Here is a 21,016-nt window from a genome sequence, read left to right as displayed (position 1 = left end):
AAAGTGGAAAAACACACACTACAGGCTGATCCAACTTTGATGTAATGTCCTTAAAACAAGTCAAAATGAGGCTCAGTAGTGTGTGTGGCCTCCACATGTCTGTATGACCTCCCTACAACCCACACAAGTGGCTGAGGTAGTGCAGGTCATCCAGGATGGCACATCAATGTGAGCTGTGGCAAGAATGTTTGCTGTGTCTGTCAGCGTAGTGTCCAGAGCATGGAGGCACTACCAGGAGACAGGCCAGTACATCAGGAGACGTGGAGGAGGCCGTAGGAGGGCAACAACCCAGCAGCAGGACTGCTACCTCCGCCTTTGTGCAAGGAGGAACAGGAGGAGCACTGCCAGAGCCCTGCAAAATGACCTCCAGCAAGCCACAAATGTGCATGTGTCTACTCAAACGATCAGAAACAGACTACATGAGGGTGGTATGAGGGTCCGATGTCCACAGGTGGGGGTTGTGCTTACAGCCCAACACCGTGCAGGACATTTGGCATTTGCCAGAGAACACCAAGATTGGCAAATTCGCCACTGGCGACCTGTGCTCTTCACAGATGAAAGCAGGTTCTCACTGAGCACATGTGACAGACGTGACAGAGTCTGGAGACGCCAAGGAGAACGTTCTGCTGCCTGCAACATCCTCCAGCATGACCGGTTTGGCAGTGGGTCAGTAATGGTGTGGGGTGGCATTTCTTTGGGGGGCCGCACAGCCCTCCATGTGCTCGCCAGAGGTAGCCTGACTGCCATTAGGTACCGAGATGAGATCCTCAGACCCCTTGTGAGACCATATGCTGGTGCGGTTGGCCCTGGGTTCCTCCTAATGCAAGACAATGCTAGACCTCATGTGGCTGGAGTGTGTCAGCAGTTCCTGCAAGACGAAGGCATTGATGTTATGGACTGGCCCGTCCGTTCCCCCGACCTGAATCCAATTGAGCACATCTGGGACATCATGTCTCGCTCCATCCACCAACGCCACTTTGCACCACAGACTGTCCAGGAGTTGGCGGATGCTTTAGTCCAGGTCTGGGAGGAGATCCCTCAGGAGACCATCCGCCACCTCATCAGGAGCATGCCTAGGCGTTGTAGGGAGGTCATACAGGCACGTGGAGGCCACACACACTACTGAGCCTCATTTTGACTGTTTTAAGGACATTACATCAAAGTTGGATCAGCCTGTAGTGTGTTTTTTCACTTTAATTTTGAGTGTGACTCCAAATCCAGACCTCCATGGGTTAATAAATTTGATTTCCATTGATGATTTTTGTGTGATTTTGTTGTCAGCACATTCAACTATGTAAAGAACAAAGTTTTTAATAAGAATATTTCATTCATTCAGATCTAGGATGTGTTATTTTAGTGTTCCCTTTATTTTTTTGAGCAGTATATATATATATATATATATATATATATATATATATATATATATATATATATATATATAGATCTTAGTAAATGGTTGTCAGTGAAAGGGCACTGGAGTGAACGAATGGGGGGTCTCGATACCACTAGGCCGGTCCTAGCAGTGCGGCCCTGTAGCCCCGTCTGTGGACTGCGGCTGGGGTCAGTGTGCTGCAGCTATAACACACGGCACACTCTCCGTCTCTCTTTGGGGAGATCAGGGAAGGGGATCCTGTTGGAGAAAGTGTGAGTGGAGCTACAGAGCGTCGTCTGTCACCAGCACGTATACCAGGCCTGGGCCCTCCATCGTGGAGAGGGGGCAGATGCTGATCAGTCATCCGGGAGAACCTGATTCCACCTTCGTTGGGTCCTGTTGCCCTTTATGAAGAACGATGAGAGTATACACTGCCCGTACACAGATACTATGCTGGGGTCTGCCACGCTCTCCTCTGCACCATGTGCCGCAGCTGTCGTCCCCCAACCGGCCCGCGTCACGCCTGCTGCAGCACAATATCAGTTACTGGATTCAGGGTTTAGTAATTTCATGCATAAAATAATCCTCCTCACGCTGCATATAATGCTCCCCCAGTGTGACACTTCCACGGTGACCGGTGATTACACTGCAGGGGATGTGTGTATGTGATGTAATGTGTGCTTAGCGTTTATATTTCATTTTATAAGGAATATGTGACTTGTCCATTTATTACTAAGTTACCAGACATATAATTATCCAGATGTAACCCTATCAGTTACTGCTAATGCTGCTCATACATCAGGTCGATATCGTGTACGAATACATGATATCGATGCGTCGATTGATGCACTTTATGCCCACCGTGCATGTTTCGGGTACGATTACGATGCGATGTCTGGCAGGTTGAGTGACGCGTCAAATGATCATATGTGCAGCTCATATTATCCGTCATTATCGTATGCACATCGAACCATGGGCCTAATTCAGACCTGATCACAACAGCAAAATCTTCCATGGGGGAAGGGGGGGGCAGATGTAACGTGCAGAGAGATTTGGGTGGGTTATATTGTTTCTGTGCAGGGTAAATACTGGCTGCTTTAGTTTTACACTGCAATTTAGACTTCAGTTTGAACACACCTGTGGCCGGACAGCCCTAGTGGCCACATGGACAGTGGCGGCCCTGGCGCTGAAGGGGTTAACCCCTAGTGCCCGGCGCCATTAGATGGACAGTAGGCGCTTGGCTCCACTTTTCAAATGTGCTGGCGCTAGGCGCCATCTTAAAATGTATTGGGCGTTAGGCGCCGTGTGTTCTAATATTGTATTTTTTAGATGTGCGCCGCGGTCCCGGCCGTCTCCGGCAACCGCGGCAGTGGGTGACACCCGGGCGCACTGGCTTGTGGGTGCGCCAGGGGTGCCGCTGCAGCCTGGAGATCAGCTCCCGCTGCAGCGATCAGTGTGTCCAACCGCGGCAGCGAGTACAGCCCCTGGCGCACTAAGCTGCGTGTGTGCGCCGGGAGAAGGGTGAGCCGCTGTGGCTGGGAGATCAGCTCCCGCTGCAGCGCGCTCTTTGTGTGCCTCTGCTGGGGGGTCTGCTCCCGGCGCCTCAGCACGATGGAGGTAGCCAGCCGCGGCAGCCGGGACAAGCGTCCCAGGCTGCTGGGCTACAGGGGGGTGTGCGAGGTCACAGAGTTCAGCGCCGCACACAGGGGACCGGGCTAGCCGACCCCTGCACGGCGAGGGCACCAGAGTGCGCCGCTCATGGGGGACCGGCATAGCCGGCTCCCTAGCGGTGGGGGTGAGCAGGATGGTGAGTGCTGGGGTCCGGGAGCTACGCTCCCGGCACCTCAGCGCTGCAAAGAGCACAGAGCCACGGCGGCCGGGACAAGCGCCCTGAGCTGCCAAGCTTCAGATCAGGGGGGTGCGCCGCACCATGCGGCGAGGCCACCAAGTGAATGCCGCACTGGGGGGACAGGGAGAGCCAGATCCCTGGACCCCAGTGGCAGGCATTACAGGTAGGCTGGAGGATGGGGGAAGCCAAACCCATACCTCCAGCACTGAGAGAGCCCTAGCAGCCATATATTGTGTTGTGAGGCCTCTGCAGGGCACAGGCTCAGTATATATTTAACAGAAGTGTACAGTGTATTTTGAATGTATTTTACGGTAAAAATGCACTTACTTGGTTGTGTGTCCCAGGAGGGGGGAATCCATGGCTGTGCAGGCTGATGGATTCTCCCAGACCTTTTCCCCAAAAACTGAATACTTTTCCTTCCAGCCTCAGACTTCAAAGTGGCATTGGAAGAGAGAGGAGAAGCTCAGCTATGAAACAAGCTGAGTGGTTTTCTGGAGCTCCATAGGGATCACCGGTAATGGCCAGGAAACAGTGACCGGGGATCTAGGCTGCCCAGCTCTGGAGCCCGAATCCAGGTTGCAGACAGTGGGCTAGGTCCCGGGCAGGTTTCTGGAAGTCAGTTTAGGTGGGAAAACTTCCCCCAACCTAGACTGAACGGTACCGGGGCGTATCCTGATCCTCCAGGATGGGACGGTCAAAGGAGACTGACCACTCCCCACTGTCCATAGAGGACAATGGTAGTTGTGCATGTGACCAAGGCATGAACAGCCTATGGGTAAACATTGATTGGTTGTAAACCACAGGGCGGGCTTACCCCCTGTGGTATTGTGTATTGGAGTAGGATAAAAGGGGGGCGGTTGCCCCATGAAAAGTGTATTATACCAGTTTAATTCTGCAGTAACATCTTGATGTATTGCTGAGTTCTTTTCAGAACTATTTATTGGCCTTAAACATCATCTGCCTCAAGAAGACTGCTGCATCTTGTGACCTACAGGGCTATGCCAAAAATAACCCCGTTCACCGGCTGTCCAGGTTGAACCAGCGTCTCCAAGTTCCGCCTTCCGCCAGCTACTGGTAGGGGCCTAGTCAAGCGAATAGTGGGGATTCGTCAACACCACACAGGTGTGGTAAGGCGGCGTGTCGGCACATACAGAGCAGAACCGTGGTTCCAAATGCCATGGCAGGTTAGGAGTTTGGTGGTGGCAGCGTAAACCCGGTAAGGGTATTCCCGGTTACTGACGGTAAGCGGGAATACCCTATGAGGCTAGGTCCCGTGTGACCTAAACATCCATTCTGTGTACTGAGGACGGGACGCGAAAGCGGTGAGGGCTTTTGTATGGGACCGTACGGTCACAACACCCCACCCAAATCTAACTCTCTCTACACATGTTACATCTGCCCCCCTGCAGTGCACATGGTTTTGCCTATTAAAGAAAGACTTTGCTTTTGTGATCAGATCTGAATTATGCCCAATGTTTGCATACGATACAGTTGAGTGGCATTTCCCTGGATTTTTATGTTTTTCGGTGAGGCACACCACTGATCGCTTAACGGCCCGTTGTGTATCTAGATCCCCAAATCGTGCGTCCAGAGCTGCCGGGGGTATTGAAGGGAAATCGTGCCTGGAATCGGATCGGATGCTAGTCATATTAGGTTTAGGCTGCGGGGGGAGGTTTAGGGTTCGGCTGCACCCCGGGAGGGTTAGGCTGCCGTGAGGGTGGGTAAGGGTTAGGCACCCTCCTCCGAAGGTTAGGGTTAGACTGAGGGGCAGGAGGGTTAGGTTTAGGTACTTACAGGGGATGGTTAGGTTTAGGCACTAAGGGGAGAGGTTAGGGTTAGTCTGCAGGTAGGAAGGGTTAGGGTAGGGTAGAGGGTATAAAACCCCTTACCCACCCCTGTCTGCTTTTCACGATCGGGATCCAGATGTGTGTATTTTCCTACTGAACCCGTGGACTACATACAGAAGCAGCCAGTATACGGCATCCATCAGTGCAGGGAGGGTTAGCAAGGGGCTGCCCAGCTGTTCGGGGAGCGATAGGTACGCCCCCAAAATGACTAAAATGGGGGTTGCATCGCTAGGCCATGCCCCTTCACCCTAGATCCCACCCACTTGTCACACCCATTTTCGCCCACAGGCGCGGCAAGTCCTAGGACTGCAGTATCAAAAGATGGGAGGTATGTATCTGTACACTGTCTGTGTGCTATGTGTACGCTGTCTGTGTGCTATGTGTACGCTGTCTGTGTGCTATGTGTACGCTGTCTGTGTGCTATGTGTATGATGTGTGCTATGTGTACGCTGTCTGTGTGATATGTGTACGCTGTCTGTGTGCTGTATGTACGATGTCTGTGTGCTATGTGTATGCTGTCTGTACGATGTCTGTGTGCTATGTGTATGCTGTCTGTACGATGTCTGTGTGCTATGTGTACGCTGTCTGTGTGCTATCTGTACGCTGTCTGTGTGATATGTGTATGCTGTCTGTACAATGTCTGTGTGCTATGTGTGCGCTGTCTGTGTGATATGTGTATGCTGTCTGTTTGATATGTGTATGCTGTCTGTACAATGTATGTGTGCTATGTGTACGCTGTCTGTGCGCTATGTGTATGCTGTCTGTATGCTGTCTGTACGCTGTCTGTGTGCTATCTGTGTGATATGTGTATGCTGTCTGTATGCTATCTGTGTGATATGTGTATGCTGTCTGTGTGATATCTGTACGCTGTCTGTGTGATATGTGTATGCTGTCTGTGTGCTATCTGTACGCTGTCTGTGTGATATGTGTATGCTGTCTGTACAATGGCTGTGTGCTATGTGTACGCTGTCTGTGTGCTATGTGTATGCTGTCTGTGTGCTATGTGTATGCTGTCTGTGTGCTATCTGTACGCTGTCTGTGTGATATGTGTATGCTGTCTGTGTGCTATCTGTACGCTGTCTGTGTGATATGTGTATGCTGTCTGTACAATGTCTGTGTGCTATGTGTACGCTGTCTGTGTGCTATGTGTATGCTGTCTGTATGCTGTCTGTGTGCTATCTGTACGCTGTCTGTGTGATATGTGTGTGCTGTTTGTATGCTATCTGTGTGATATGTGTATGCTGTCTGTGTGCTATCTGTACGCTGTCTGTGTGATATGTGTATGCTGTCTGTGTGCTATCTGTACGCTGTCTGTGTGATATGTGTACGCTGTCTGTGTGATATGTGTACGCTGTCTGTGTGCTATGTGTACGCTGTCTGTGTGCTATGTGTACGCTGTCTGTGTGCTCTGTACGCTGTCTGTGTGCTATGTGTATGCTGTCTGTACGATGTCTGTGTGCTGTCTGTGTGCTATCTGTACGCTGTCTGTGTGCTATCTGTACGCTGTCTGTGTGCTATCTGTACGCTGTCTGTGTGCTATCCGTATGCTGTCTGTGTGCTATGTGTACGCTGTCTGTGTGCTGTCTGTACGCTGTCTGTGTGATATGTGTATGCTGTCTGTACGCTGTCTGTGTGATATGTGTATGCTGTCTGTACGCTGTCTGTGTGATATGTGTATGCTGTCTGTACGCTGTCTGTGTGATATGTGTACGCTGTCTGTGTGCTGTCCGTACGCTGTCTGTGTGATATGTGTATGCTGTCTGTGTGATATGTGTATGCTGTCTGTACGCTGTCTGTGTGATATGTGTATGCTGTCTGTACGCTGTCTGTGTGATATGTGTACGCTGTCTGTACGCTGTCTGTGTGATATGTGTATGCTGTCTGTACGCTGTCTGTGTGTTATGTGTACGCTGTCTGTGTGCTGTCTGTACGCTGTCTGTGTGATATGTGTATGCTGTCTGTATGCTGTCTGTGTGCTATCTGTACGCTGTCTGTGTGATATGTGTATGCAGTCTGTACGATGTCTGCAGAGCCGGCCCTAACCAATATGATGCCCTCTGCAAGATTTTGGCTGGTGCCCCCTATCACCACCGCTGGTTCCGCCTCTGACCTTGCACCTCTTTACCAGCACCATCACCCCTCACCCATAGCAGTCCCTATTTTGGTGTTTGTACCCCCTATATTTTAAATATGAACAGTTTGTACATTTGGCGCACAGCCCAAAAAGGGGTGTGTCTTTGGTGGCAAGGGGCATGGCCACACAATAGTAACCCCAATTCCAATTACGTCACACAGTACTGCAACTTTATTCACATTTTATCTTGCGATAGTGTCCATAATTCATATTACATCCCACAGTAGTATCACTTTACCTTATGAATGTTACTCCTCACAATAGAGCCCCTTATTCACATTACATCACACTGAATTGCTCCTTATTCACATTACACCACACCCTATTGCTCTGTATTCATATTAGACGACACAGTAGTGCCCCTTCTATACGCAACGCCACATAGTAGAGCACCTTATACACATAATGCCACACATTAGTAATGCATTTATACACAATTCCACACAGTAATGTCTCTTACACATATGAGACACATTAATGTCCTTATAAACATAATGCACCTTACACATTATGACAACCTTTATTAATGCCCTTTTACACATAATGTCCCTTACACATATGCCGCACATTATTAATGCCCTTATACACATAATGACACATATAGTGCCCCCTACACATTTGGTGCACATTATTAGTGCCCCTATACACATAATGACATACATACAGTAGTACCTTGTTACACATATGCCGCACATTATTCCATATAAGTGGCCACGAGAACCTTATTTAAAAATGTATGTAGCCATAGGGAGCACTGTGCCTTATACCCAATGCAGGGAAATGGCGCTGATGAATGTATGTATCTCCGATCTCTTCCCCACAAGAATATAACAGATACATAATGGGGGTAAGCTGCAGTCAGGGAGATTGCTAGGCTGCACGCTACCATATCTACATGTTATCTGTATATTATCAGTACGTTATCTGAACGTTATCATCGCGTTATCTGTACGCTATCTGCACACTTTGGGTCACTGGATATTTCATCTTACTAACTCCATGTCTGTCTGTTTCTGCCCAGATTTGTTCTATAGCTGTTATTCTAATTGTAAAGCGCAATAAAATAATGTACGCTGCGCTATATAAGACGCTATTAATAAATATAAAATAATAATAAATCTGTTACAATCCCCGGTTACCAGACAATAGCATTTCACTACAACTACTGACACTACCTGTATGAAGAGACAGTACCAGCATCACAGAGTACACTGACAGCTCTGTGCCACGTGGTGCCCTACATTCCCCGCAGGGTTACTGTGCCAGGCCCGGACAGCTTGTCTGACTACTGATGAACACCCCTCAGCGCTCATACACCTCTCAGCGCATCTGGCATATGTTCCAGCTCCCAGATCAAATGTCTGCTTTACATTCCATATATCTGCCATCGCTACAGATTACACAGGTGCCCTACACACCCACACAGGTGCCCGGCAGTCATACCATGTTCTTATCACTGCCATCACTACAGATTACACAGGTGTCCTACACACCACACAGGTGCCCGGCAGTCATACCATGTTCTTATCACTGCCATCACTACAGAGGAGATTACACAGGTGTCCTACACACTACACAGGTGCCCGGCAGTCATACCATGTTCTTATCACTGCCATCACTACAGAGGAGATTACACAGGTGTCCTACACACCCACACAGGTGCCCGGCAGTCATACCATGTTCTTATCACTGCCATCACTACAGATTACACAGGTGTCCTACACACCCACACAGGTGCCCGGCAGTCATACCATGTTCTTATCACTGCCATCACTACAGAGGAGATTACACAGGTGTCCTACACACCCACACAGGTGCCCGGCAGTCATACCATGTTCTTATCACTGCCATCACTACAGAGGAGATTACACAGGTGTCCTACACACCACACAGGTGCCCGGCAGTCATACCATGTTCTTATCACTGCCATCACTACAGAGGAGATTACACAGGTGTCCTACACACCCACACAGGTGCCCGGCAGTCGTACCATGTTCTTATCACTGCCATCACTACAGAGGAGATTACACAGGTGTCCTACACACTACACAGGTGCCCGGCAGTCATACCATGTTCTTATCACTGTCATCACTACAGAGGAGATTACACAGGTGTCCTACACACCACACAGGTGCCCGGCAGTCATACCATGTTCTTATCACTGCCATCACTACAGAGGAGATTACACAGGTGTCCTACACACCCACACAGGTGCCCGGCAGTCATACCATGTTCTTATCACTGTCATCACTACAGAGGAGATTACACAGGTGTCCTACAACCCCCACACAGGTGCCCGGCAGTCATACCATGTTCCTTTCACTGCCATCGCTACAGATTACACAGGTGTCCTACACACCACACAGGTGCCCGGCAGTCATACCATGTTCCTATCACTGTCATCACTACAGAGGAGATTACACAGGTGTCCTACACACTACACAGGTGCCCGGCAGTCATACCATGTTCTTATCACTGCCATCACTACAGAGGAGATTACACAGGTGTCCTACACACCCACACAGGTGCCCGGCAGTCATACCATGTTCTTATCACTGCCATCACTACAGAGGAGATTACACAGGTGTCCTACACACCCACACAGGTGCCCGGCAGTCATACCATGTTCTTATCACTGTCATCACTACAGAGGAGATTACACAGGTGTCCTACAACCCCCACACAGGTGCCCGGCAGTCATACCATGTTCCTATCACTGCCATCGCTACAGATTACACAGGTGTCCTACACACCACACAGGTGCCCGGCAGTCATACCATGTTCCTATCACTGTCATCACTACAGAGGAGATTACACAGGTGTCCTACACACTACACAGGTGCCCGGCAGTCATACCATGTTCTTATCACTGCCATCACTACAGAGGAGATTACACAGGTGTCCTACACACCCACACAGGTGCCCGGCAGTCATACCATGTTCTTATCACTGCCATCACTACAGAGGAGATTACACAGGTGCCCTACACACCCACACAGGTGCCCGGCAGTCATACCATGTTCTTATCACTGCCATCACTACAGAGGAGATTACACAGGTGTCCTACACACCCACACAGGTGCCCGGCAGTCATACCATGTTCTTATCACTGTCATCACTACAGAGGAGATTACACAGGTGTCCTACACACCACACAGGTGCCCGGCAGTCATACCATGTTCTTATCACTGCCATCACTACAGAGGAGATTACACAGGTGCCCTACACACCCACACAGGTGCCCGGCAGTCATACCATGTTCTTATCACTGCCATCACTACAGAGGAGATTACACAGGTGTCCTACACACCACACAGGTGCCCGGCAGTCATACCATGTTCTTATCACTGTCATCACTACAGAGGAGATTACACAGGTGTCCTACACACCACACAGGTGCCCGGCAGTCATACCATGTTCTTATCACTGCCATCACTACAGAGGAGATTACACAGGTGTCCTACACACCCACACAGGTGCCCGGCAGTCATACCATGTTCTTATCACTGCCATCACTACAGAGGAGATTACACAGGTGTCCTACACACCACACAGGTGCCCGGCAGTCATACCATGTTCCTATCACTGCCATCACTACAGAGGAGATTACACAGGTGCCCTACACACCACACAGGTGCCCGGCAGTCACACCATGTTCTTATCACTGCCATCACTACAGAGGAGATTACACAGGTGTCCTACACACCACACAGGTGCCCGGCAGTCATACCATGTTCTTATCACTGCCATCACTACAGATTACACAGGTGTCCTACACACTCACACAGGTGCCCGGCAGTCATACCATGTTCTTATCACTGTCATCACTACAGAGGAGATTACACAGGTGTCCTACACACCACACAGGTGCCCGGCAGTCATACCATGTTCTTATCACTGTCATCACTACAGAGGAGATTACACAGGTGTCCTACACACCACACAGGTGCCCGGCAGTCATACCATGTTCTTATCACTGCCATCACTACAGAGGAGATTACACACGTGTCCTACACACCCACACAGGTGCCCGGCAGTCATACCATGTTCTTATCACTGCCATCACTACAGAGGAGATTACACAGGTGTCCTACACACCCACACAGATGCCCGGCAGTCATACCATGTTCTTATCACTGCCATCACTACAGAGAAGATTACACAGGTGCCCTACACACCCACACAGGTGCCCGGCAGTCATACCATGTTCTTATCACTGCCATCACTACAGAGGAGATTACACAGGTGTCCTACACACCCACACAGGTGCCCGGCAGTCATACCATGTTCCTATCACTGCCATCACTACAGAGGAGATTACACAGGTGTCCTACACACCACACAGGTGCCCGGCAGTCATACCATGTTCTTATCACTGCCATCACTACAGAGAAGATTACACAGGTGTCCTACACGCCACACAGGTGCCCGGCAGTCATACCATGTTCCTATCACTGTCATCACTACAGAGGAGATTACACAGGTGTCCTACACACCACACAGGTGCCCGGCAGTCATACCATGTTCTTATCACTGTCATTACTACAGAGGAGATTACACAGGTGTCCTACACACCCACACAGGTGCCCGGCAGTCATACCATGTTCTTATCACTGCCATCACTACAGAGGAGATTACACAGGTGTCCTACACACCACACAGGTGCCCGGCAGTCATACCATGTTCTTATCACTGACACCACTACAGAGGAGATTACACAGGTGTCCTACACACCCACACAGGTGCCCGGCAGTCGGGCCATGTTCTTATCACCCCTGGCGGTGGTCACAGGGTGACATACAGAGCGAACAGCTGGAAAATAATTAGCAACTTTAAGGCTCTGACTATAAAAGTCACTTTACTGAATAAAAGGAAGTTTCCATCTCCCAGGCTGGTTTCTGCCCTCTCCCATATCAGTACATGGAGGGGCCACCACTGTGGAACATCAGACATTTGGTTACTTTCAATTGTGGCTATAAAGATATTGTATCTGTAAAAACCACTGAGGAACGGCTCTCCCAGTCACACGTACCTATAGCTGTACTTAATTACCTCTAAGTGGTGAGCATCCAATGGAATAGACCCAAAAAAGTGGAAGTTACCTCCACCAAGGGAAAAAAAAACCCCTCTCCATCGGAAAAGACTCTCGTCAATGGAAGAGACCCTCATCAAAGGGAAACACCTCATCAAGGAAAGAGACCTTAACCAAGGGAAGAGAATCCACTACGGGAAAGACACACACCAATGGAAGAGAACCTTACCAGTTGAAGAGATTCCCACCAATGAAAAAGACCACCACCAAGGGTAAAGACCCCCCACCAGTAAGTGCCCCCATGAAGGGAAATATCTCCCTGCCAAGAGAAGAGACCACTGCCAAAGTACCAGTGTGGTGGAACAGGGTGGGTTTAGGAAATAAGGCTGGGAAAGCACAATATATAACGTCATGTAACAAATGTAAGGCACGTTTCCATCCTCCTCAGTAATGATTACACCAGGTTCTCAGCCTGAGTCCGTAGCGATTAAAGATGAATAAAGCAAAGACTCAGTAATGTAAGAAGTAGTGGCCTCACCTCTCTCCGACGCGATGCCCAACACGTCTGTTTAATCTTCCAGACCACGGCGGCCACCAGTAGCAGCGACAGGAAACAGCTGGGGGAGAATAAGGGAAAACTCCTCAGTATTAGGTCACAACAAAATAAAAATAATTAGTGATAGGTGCAGTAAATACAATGTAATGTGAGTTCCTGTATATCGTGTCCGCAGTACGTCCCTTACATACAGAATAACTGTGCTGCACACAGGCTGATCGCTCCCTTACATATAGTACAGAAGTTTCACATCTTAGAGGCAGCACAGGAATTTTAGGGAGCAGGACAGGGAATATCAGGGAGTAGGACCGGGAATATCAGGTAGCAGGGACCGGGAATATCAGGGAGTAGGACCGGGAATATCAGGTAGCAGGACCGGGAATATCAGGGAGTAGGACCGGGGAATATCAGGTAGCAGGACCGGGAATATCAGGGAGTAGGACCGGGAATATCAGGTAGCAGGACCAGGAATATCAGGGAGCAGGACCAGGAATATCAGGGAGCAGGACCGGGAATATCAGGGAGCAGGAAAAGGCATATCAGGGAGCAGGACCGGGAATATCAGGGAGCAGGACCGGGAATATCAGGGAGTAGGACCGTGAATATCAGGTAGCAGGACCGGGAATATCAGGGAGCAGGACCAGGAATATCAGGGAGCAGGACCAGGAATATCAGGGAGCAGGACCAGGAATATCAGAGAGCAGGACCAGGAAGATCAGGAAGCAGGACCGGGAATATCAGGGAGCAGGAAAAGGCATATCAGGGAGCAGGACCGGGAATATCAGGGATCAGGACCAGGAAGATCAGGAAGCAGGACCGGGAATATCAGGGAGCAGGAAAAGGCATATCAGGGAGCAGGACCGGGAACTATCAGGGATCAGGGACCGGGAATATCAGGGAGCAGGACTGGGAATATCAGGGAGCAGGACGGGAATATCAGGGAGCAGGACTCGGAATATCAGGGAGCAGGACCTGGAATATCGGGGAGCAGGACCGGGAATATCAGGGAGCAGGATATCAGGGAGTAGAAGTAGGAATATCAGGGAGCAGGAATAGGAATATCATGTAGCAGGACCGGGAGTATCAGGGAGCACTATCAGGAATATCAGGGAGCGAGACCGGGAATTTCAGGGAGCGGAACCGGGAATATCAGGGAGCTGGACTGGGATTATCAGGGAGCAGGACCAGGAATATGAAGGAGCGGGACTGGGAAAATCAGGGAGCAAGGTCGCGAATATCAAGGAGCAGGAATATCAGGAAGCAGGACCAGGAATATCAGGGTGCTGGAATCGGGAATATCAGGGAGCAGGACCGGGAATATCAAATATATTATACTGGTGTGCAGGGAGTTAGCGCTTTATATTATACTGGTGTGTAGGGAGTGAGCGCTGTATATTATACTGGTCTGCAGGGTGTGGGCGCTGTATATTATATTGGTCTGCAGGGAGTAAGCGTTGTGTATTATACTGATCAGAAGGGAGTGAGCGCTGTATATTATACTGGTCTGCAGGGGGTGAGCGCTGTATATTATACCAGTCAGTAGGGAATGTGTGCTGTATATTATACTGGTCTGCAGGGAGTGGACGCTGTATATTATACTGGTCTGCAGGGAGTGGACGCTGTATATTATACTGGTGTGCAGGGAGTGGGCGCAGTATATTATATTGGTGTGCAGGGAGTGTGTGCTGTATATTATACTGGGCTGAAGGAAGTGGGTGCTGTATATTATATTGGTGTGCAGGGAGTGGGTGCTGTATATTATAATGGGCTGCAGGGAGTGTGCGCTGTACATTATACTGGGCTGCAGGGAGTGGGCGCTGTATATTACATTGGTGAGCAGGGAGTGGGCGCTGTATATTATATTGGTTTGCAGGGAGTGGGTGCTGTATATTATACTGGTCTGCAGGGAGTGGGCGCTGTATATTATACTGGTCTGCAGAGAATGGGTGCTGTATATTATACTGGTGTGCAGGAAGTGGGCGCTGTATATTATACTGGGCTGAATGTAGTGGGTGCTGTATATTATACTGATCAGCATGGAGTAGGCGCTGTATAATATACTGGGCTGCAGGGGGTGGGCGCTGTATATGATACTGGTCTGCAGGGAGTGGGCGCTGTATAATATACTTGTCTGCAGGGAGTGGGTGCTGTATATTATACTGATCAGCATGGTGTGGGTGCTGTATATTATACTGGTCTGCAGGTAGTGGGCGCTGTAATATACTGGTCTGCAGGGAGTGGGCGCTGTATATTATACTGGTGTGCAGGGAGTGGGCGCTGTATATTATACTGATAAGCAGGGACTGGGCGCTGTATATTATATTGATCAGCAGGGAGAGGGTGCTGTATATTATACTGGTCAGCAGGGAGTGGGTGCTGTATATTATACTGGGCTGCAGGGAGTGGGTGCTGTATATTATACTGGTCTGCAGGGAGTGGGTGCTGTATATTATACTGGTCTGCAGGGAGTGAGTGCTGTATATTATACTGGTGTGCAGGGAGTGGGCGCTGTATATTATACTGGTCTGCAGGTAGTGGGTGCTGTATATTATACTGATCAGCATGGAGTGGGCGCTGTATATTATACTGGTGTGCAGGGAGTGGGTGCTGTATATCATACTGGTGTGCAGGGAGTGGGTGCTGTATATTATACTGATCAGCATGGAGTGGGCGCTGTATATTATACTGGTCTGCAGGGAGTGGGTGCTGTATATCATACTGGTGTGCAGGGAGTGGGTGCTGTATATTATACTGATAAGCAGGGACTGGGCACTGTATATTATATTGATCAGCAGGGAGAGGGTGCTGTATATTATACTGATCAGCATGGAGTGGGCGCTGTATATTATACTGGTCTGCAGGGAGTGGTCGCTGTATATTATACTCATCAGCATGGAGTGGGCACTGTGTATTATACTGGACTGCAGGAAGTGGGTGCTGTATACTATACTGGTCAGCATGGAGTGGGCGCTGTATATTATATTGGTCTGCAGGGAGTGGTTGCTGTATATTATACTGATCAGCATGGAGTGGGCGCTGTATATTATACTGGTCTGCAGGGAGTGGGCGCTGTATATCATACTGGTCTGCAGGGAGTGGGTGCTATATATTATACTGATCAGCATGGAGTGGGAGCTGTATATTATACTGGTCTGCAGATAGTGGGTGCTGTATATTATACTGGTCTGCAGGGAGTGGTCGCTGTATATTATACTGATCAGCATGGAGTGGGCGCTGTATATTATACTGGTCTGCAGGAAGTGGGTGCTGTATATTATACTGGTCTGCAGGAAGTGGGTGCTGTATACTATACTGGTCAGCATGGAGTGGGCGCTGTATATTATACTGGTCTGCAGATAGTGGGCGCTGTATATTATACTGGTCTGCAGGTAGTGGGCGCTGTATATTATACTGGTCTGCAGGTAGTGGGTGCTGTATATTATACTGGTCTGCATGGAGTGGGTGCTGTATATTATACTGGTCTGCATGGAGTGGGTGCTGTATATTATACTGGTCTGCATGGAGTGGGTGCTGTATATTATACTGATCAGCATGGAGTGGGTGCTGTATATTATACTGGTCTGCAGGTAGTGGGCACTGTATATTATACTGGTCTGCAGGTAGTGGGTGCTGTATATTATACTGGTCTGCAGGTAGTGGGTGCTGTATATTATACTGGTGTGCAGGGAGTGGGCGCTGTATATAATACTGATTAGCATGGTGTGGGTGCTGTATATTATACTGGTCTGCAGGTAGTGGGCGCTGTATATTATACTGGTCTGCATGGAGTGGGTGCTGTATATTATACTGGTCTGCAGGTAGTGGGTGCTGTATATTATACTGGTCTGCATGGAGTGGGTGCTGTATATTATACTGGTCTGCAGGTAGTGGGTGCTGTATATTATACTGGTCTGCAGGTAGTGGGTGCTGTATATTATACTGGTCTGCATGGAGTGGGTGCTGTATATTATACTGGTCTGCAGGTAGTGGGTGCTGTATATTATACTGGTCTGTAGGTAGTGGGTGCTGTATATTATACTGGTCTGCAGGTAGTGGGCGCTGTATATTATACTGATCAGTAGGTAGTGGGTACTGTATATTATACTGGTGTGCAGGTAGTGGGTGCTGTATATTATACTGGTCTGCAGGTAGTGGGTGCTGTATATTATACTGGTGTGCAGGTAGTGGGTGCTGTATATTATACTGGTGTGCAGGTAGTGGGTGCTGTATATTATACTGGTCTGCAGGTAGTGGGTGCTGTATATTATACTGGTGTGCAGGTAGTGGGTGCTGTATATTATACTGATCAGCAGGTAGTGGGTACTGTATATTATACTGGTGTGCAGGTAGTGGGTGCTGTATATTATACTGGTCTGCAGGTAGTGGGTGCTATATATTATACTGATCTGCAGGTAGTGGGTGCTGTATATTATACTGGTCTGCAGGTAGTGGGCGCTGTATATTATACTGATCAGCAGATAGTGGGTACTGTTATATTATACTGGTGTGCAGGTAGTGGGTGCTGTATATTATACTGGTCTGCAGGTAGTGGGCGCTGTATATTATACTGATCAGTAGGTAGTGGGTACTGTATATTATACTGGTGTGCAGGTAGTGGGTGCTGTATATTATACTGGTCTGCAGGTAGTGGGTGCTGTATATTATACTGGTGTGCAGGTAGTGGGTGCTGTATATTATACTGGTCTGCAGGTAGTGGGTGCTGTATATTATACTGGTCTGCATGGAGTGGGTGCTGTATATTATACTGGTCTGCAGGTAGTGGGTGCTGTATATTATACTGGTCTGCAGGTAGTGGGTGCTGTATATTATACTGGTCTGCATGGAGTGGGTGCTGTATATTATACTGGTCTGCAGGTAGTGGGTGCTGTATATTATACTGGTCTGTAGGTAGTGGGTGCTGTATATTATACTGGTCTGCAGGTAGTGGGCGCTGTATATTATACTGATCAGTAGGTAGTGGGTACTGTATATTATACTGGTGTGCAGGTAGTGGGTGCTGTATATTATACTGGTCTGCAGGTAGTGGGTGCTGTATATTATACTGGTCTGTGGGTAGTGGGTGCTGTATATTATACTGGTCTGCAGGTAGTGGGCGCTGTATATTAAACTGATCAGCAGGTAGTGGGTGCTGTATATTATACTGGTGTGCAGGTAGTGGGTGCTGTATATTATACTGGTCTGTGGGTAGTGGGTGCTGTATATTATACTGGTCTGCAGGTAGTGGGCGCTGTATATTAAACTGATCAGCAGGTAGTGGGTGCTGTATATTATACTGGTGTGCAGGTAGTGGGTGCTGTATATTATACTGGTCTGCAGGTAGTGGGCGCTGTATATTACACTGATCAGCAGGTAGTGGGTGCTGTATATTACACTGATCAGCAGGTAGTGGGTGCTGTATATTATACTGGTCTGCAGGTAGTGGGTGCTGTATATTACACTGATCAGCAGGTAGTGGGTGCTGTATATTACACTGATCAGCATGGCGTGTCTGCTGTATATTATACTGGTCTGCCTATCTATCATGTACTCCAGTCACAATTCTGCCCGCTACCAGCAATAAGAAACACCATACAGACGTCCACACCGCGCAGTACTGCAGCCCTCTACTTGCCAGGCCAGCCACCACCATTCCCCGTCCTTGGTGAAGGAGTTCTGAGTGGAAGCAGATGAACCATTGTATATATTCTACAATACCTCTGAATTCTACTGTATGTACACCGCGATCACAATCAATCCCCAAGCATGCAGCTAAGTTGTTGTCCGAGTCCATACTAAGAGGCCCATTTATCAATCATCAATATACAATGCAATCTCCCAGGACTGCAATATGCGTTCCTATCACCTGAATGTATGATTGTGTCCCCGCAGGTCCCTGCGATGTGCTCAGTCAGCTGCTGGGAGACACCAGACCGCACAGTGACCACTTCCGGGGGAACCCTCTGGCCAGCCACCTACGCTATAATCCTGACCGCCGGGATCCCGACCACCGGATATTAACTACATCCCGCTGCAACAGCTAATGGGGGTCATTCTGAGTTGAACGCTCGCTAGCAGTTTTTAGCAGCCGTGCAAACGCTATGCCGCCTCCCACTGGGAGTGTATCTTAGCTTAGCAGAAGTGCGAACCGTTGTATCGCAGAGCGTCTACAAAATATTTTTGTGTAGTTTCAGAGCAGCTCCAGACCTACTCAGCGCTTGCGATCACTTCAGACTGTTCAGTTCCTGTTTTGACGTCACGAACACGCCCTGCGTTCGCCCAGCCACGCCTGCGTTTTTCCTGGCACGCCTGCGTTTTTCTGAACACTCCCTGAAAACAGTCAGTTGACACCCAGAAACGCCCCCTTCATGTCAATCACTCTGCGCCCAGCAGTGCGACTGAAAAGCTTCGCTAGACCTTGTGTGAAACTACATCGTTCGCTGTAATAGTACGACGCGCGTGCGCATTGCGCCGCATACGCAAGTGCAGAATTGCCGATTTTTTGCCTGATCGCTGCGCAGCGAACGAAAGCAGCTAGCGATCAACTCGGAATGACCCCCCATGTCATCTCAAGATTGCGGTAGTTGCAGAGGGCCAATAAATCTGGGAGCATGGCATCCCCCATAGAGATCTACTGGGGATGCAGCTGCCGGCGGGAATGAAGAGATCGCAGACGTTACTGGAGATGTCTACTGCGATCCCTGAAAACAAATACACAAAGATAAATGTTCCCCTAACTCCCATACACTAGTAACTGAGGTATGAGGCACTCTCTGGTGTCACATTTCATGTTCCCCTAACTCCCATACACTAGTAACTGAGGCATGAGGCACTCTCTGATGTCACATTTCATGTTCCCCTAACTCCCATACACTAGTAACTGAGGCATGAGGCACTCTCTGATTTCACATTTTCATGTTCCCCTAACTCCCATACACTAGTAACTGAGGTATGAGGCACTCTCTGATTTCACATTTTCATGTTCCCCTAACTCCCATACACTAGTAACTGAGGCATGAGGCACTCTCTGATGTCACATTTCATGTTCCCTAACTCCCATACACTAGTAACTGAGGCATGAGGCACTCTCTGATGTCACATTTCATGTTCCCCTAACTCCCATACACTAGTAACTGAGGCATGAGGCACTCTCTGATGTCACATTTCATGTTCCCCTAACTCCCATACACTAGTAACTGAGGTATGAGGCACTCTCTGGTGTCACATTTTCATGTTCCCCTAACTCCCATACACTAGTAACTGAGGCATGAGGCACTCTCTGATGTCACATTTCATGTTCCCTAACTCCCATACACTAGTAACTGAGGCATGAGGCACTCTCTGATGTCACATTTCATGTTCCCCTAACTCCCATACACTAGTAACTGAGGCATGAGGCACTCTCTGATGTCACATTTCATGTTCCCTAACTCCCATACACTAGTAACTGAGGCATGAGGCACTCTCTGATGTCACATTTCATGTTCCCCTAACTCCCATACACTAGTAACTGAGGCATGAGGCACTCTTTGATGTAACTTTTCATGTTCCCCTAACTCCCATACACTAGTAACTGAGGCATGAGGCACTCTTTGATGTCACATTTCATGTTCCCCTAACTCCCATACACTAGTAACTGAGGTATGAGGCACTCTCTGATGTCACATTTTCATGTTCCCCTAACTCCCATACACTAGTAACTGAGGCATGAGGCACTCTCTGATGTCACATTTCATGTTCCCCTAACTCCCATACACTAGTAACTGAGGCATGAGGCACTCTCTGATGTCACATTTCATGTTCCCCTAACTCCCATACACTAGTAACTGAGGTACGAGGCACTCTCTGATGTCACATTTCCCTTGTACAATTGGCAGGCTGAGCCCTCATGAATTCCAGATAATGCGGCCCACAAATTGAATGCCTGCGCTAGGTGACAGGTACGTCTCCATCCAGCCGCTACCAGCCACGATGCCCGTATAATTGCTGCGGTTCCACGTGTTTGTGCAATGGAAAGATTGCCATACATTTGTTTTCTGACACTGTAATGAAGGCAGCGGGCCGATGGCGAGTCGTCTGCAAGGTGTCATTGTACCAGTGACAGAAGTCAGGATATGTCCCGGCAGAGCCTGTAACCGCCCACGCAGCCCTTGTTTCACCAAGATTGATGGTTGCCGAGCTTGGGAATAAGGGACATTTAGGCAACTGGCTTATTCCGTTTAATGCAAT

General features: G+C 48.9%; 1 protein-coding gene across 1 annotated transcript in view; it reads right to left on the bottom strand.

The window, feature by feature from the left end:
* The window catches only part of ATRNL1 (attractin like 1), a 1,127,078-nt gene that overhangs the window by 375,624 nt on the left and 730,438 nt on the right, over positions 1–21,016 (bottom strand). Inside the window, exon 26 of the mRNA XM_063963337.1 lies at positions 12,773–12,851. Within this exon, the coding sequence (XP_063819407.1) occupies positions 12,773–12,851 (79 nt within the window). The remainder of the gene's footprint in view (positions 1–12,772; positions 12,852–21,016) is intronic.

This window comes from Pseudophryne corroboree, chromosome 3 (genome assembly GCF_028390025.1).
Source record: "Pseudophryne corroboree isolate aPseCor3 chromosome 3, aPseCor3.hap2, whole genome shotgun sequence".
In the NCBI taxonomy this organism is placed as follows: domain Eukaryota; kingdom Metazoa; phylum Chordata; class Amphibia; order Anura; family Myobatrachidae; genus Pseudophryne; species Pseudophryne corroboree.
This window is presented reverse-complemented; position numbering and strand designations above follow the sequence as displayed.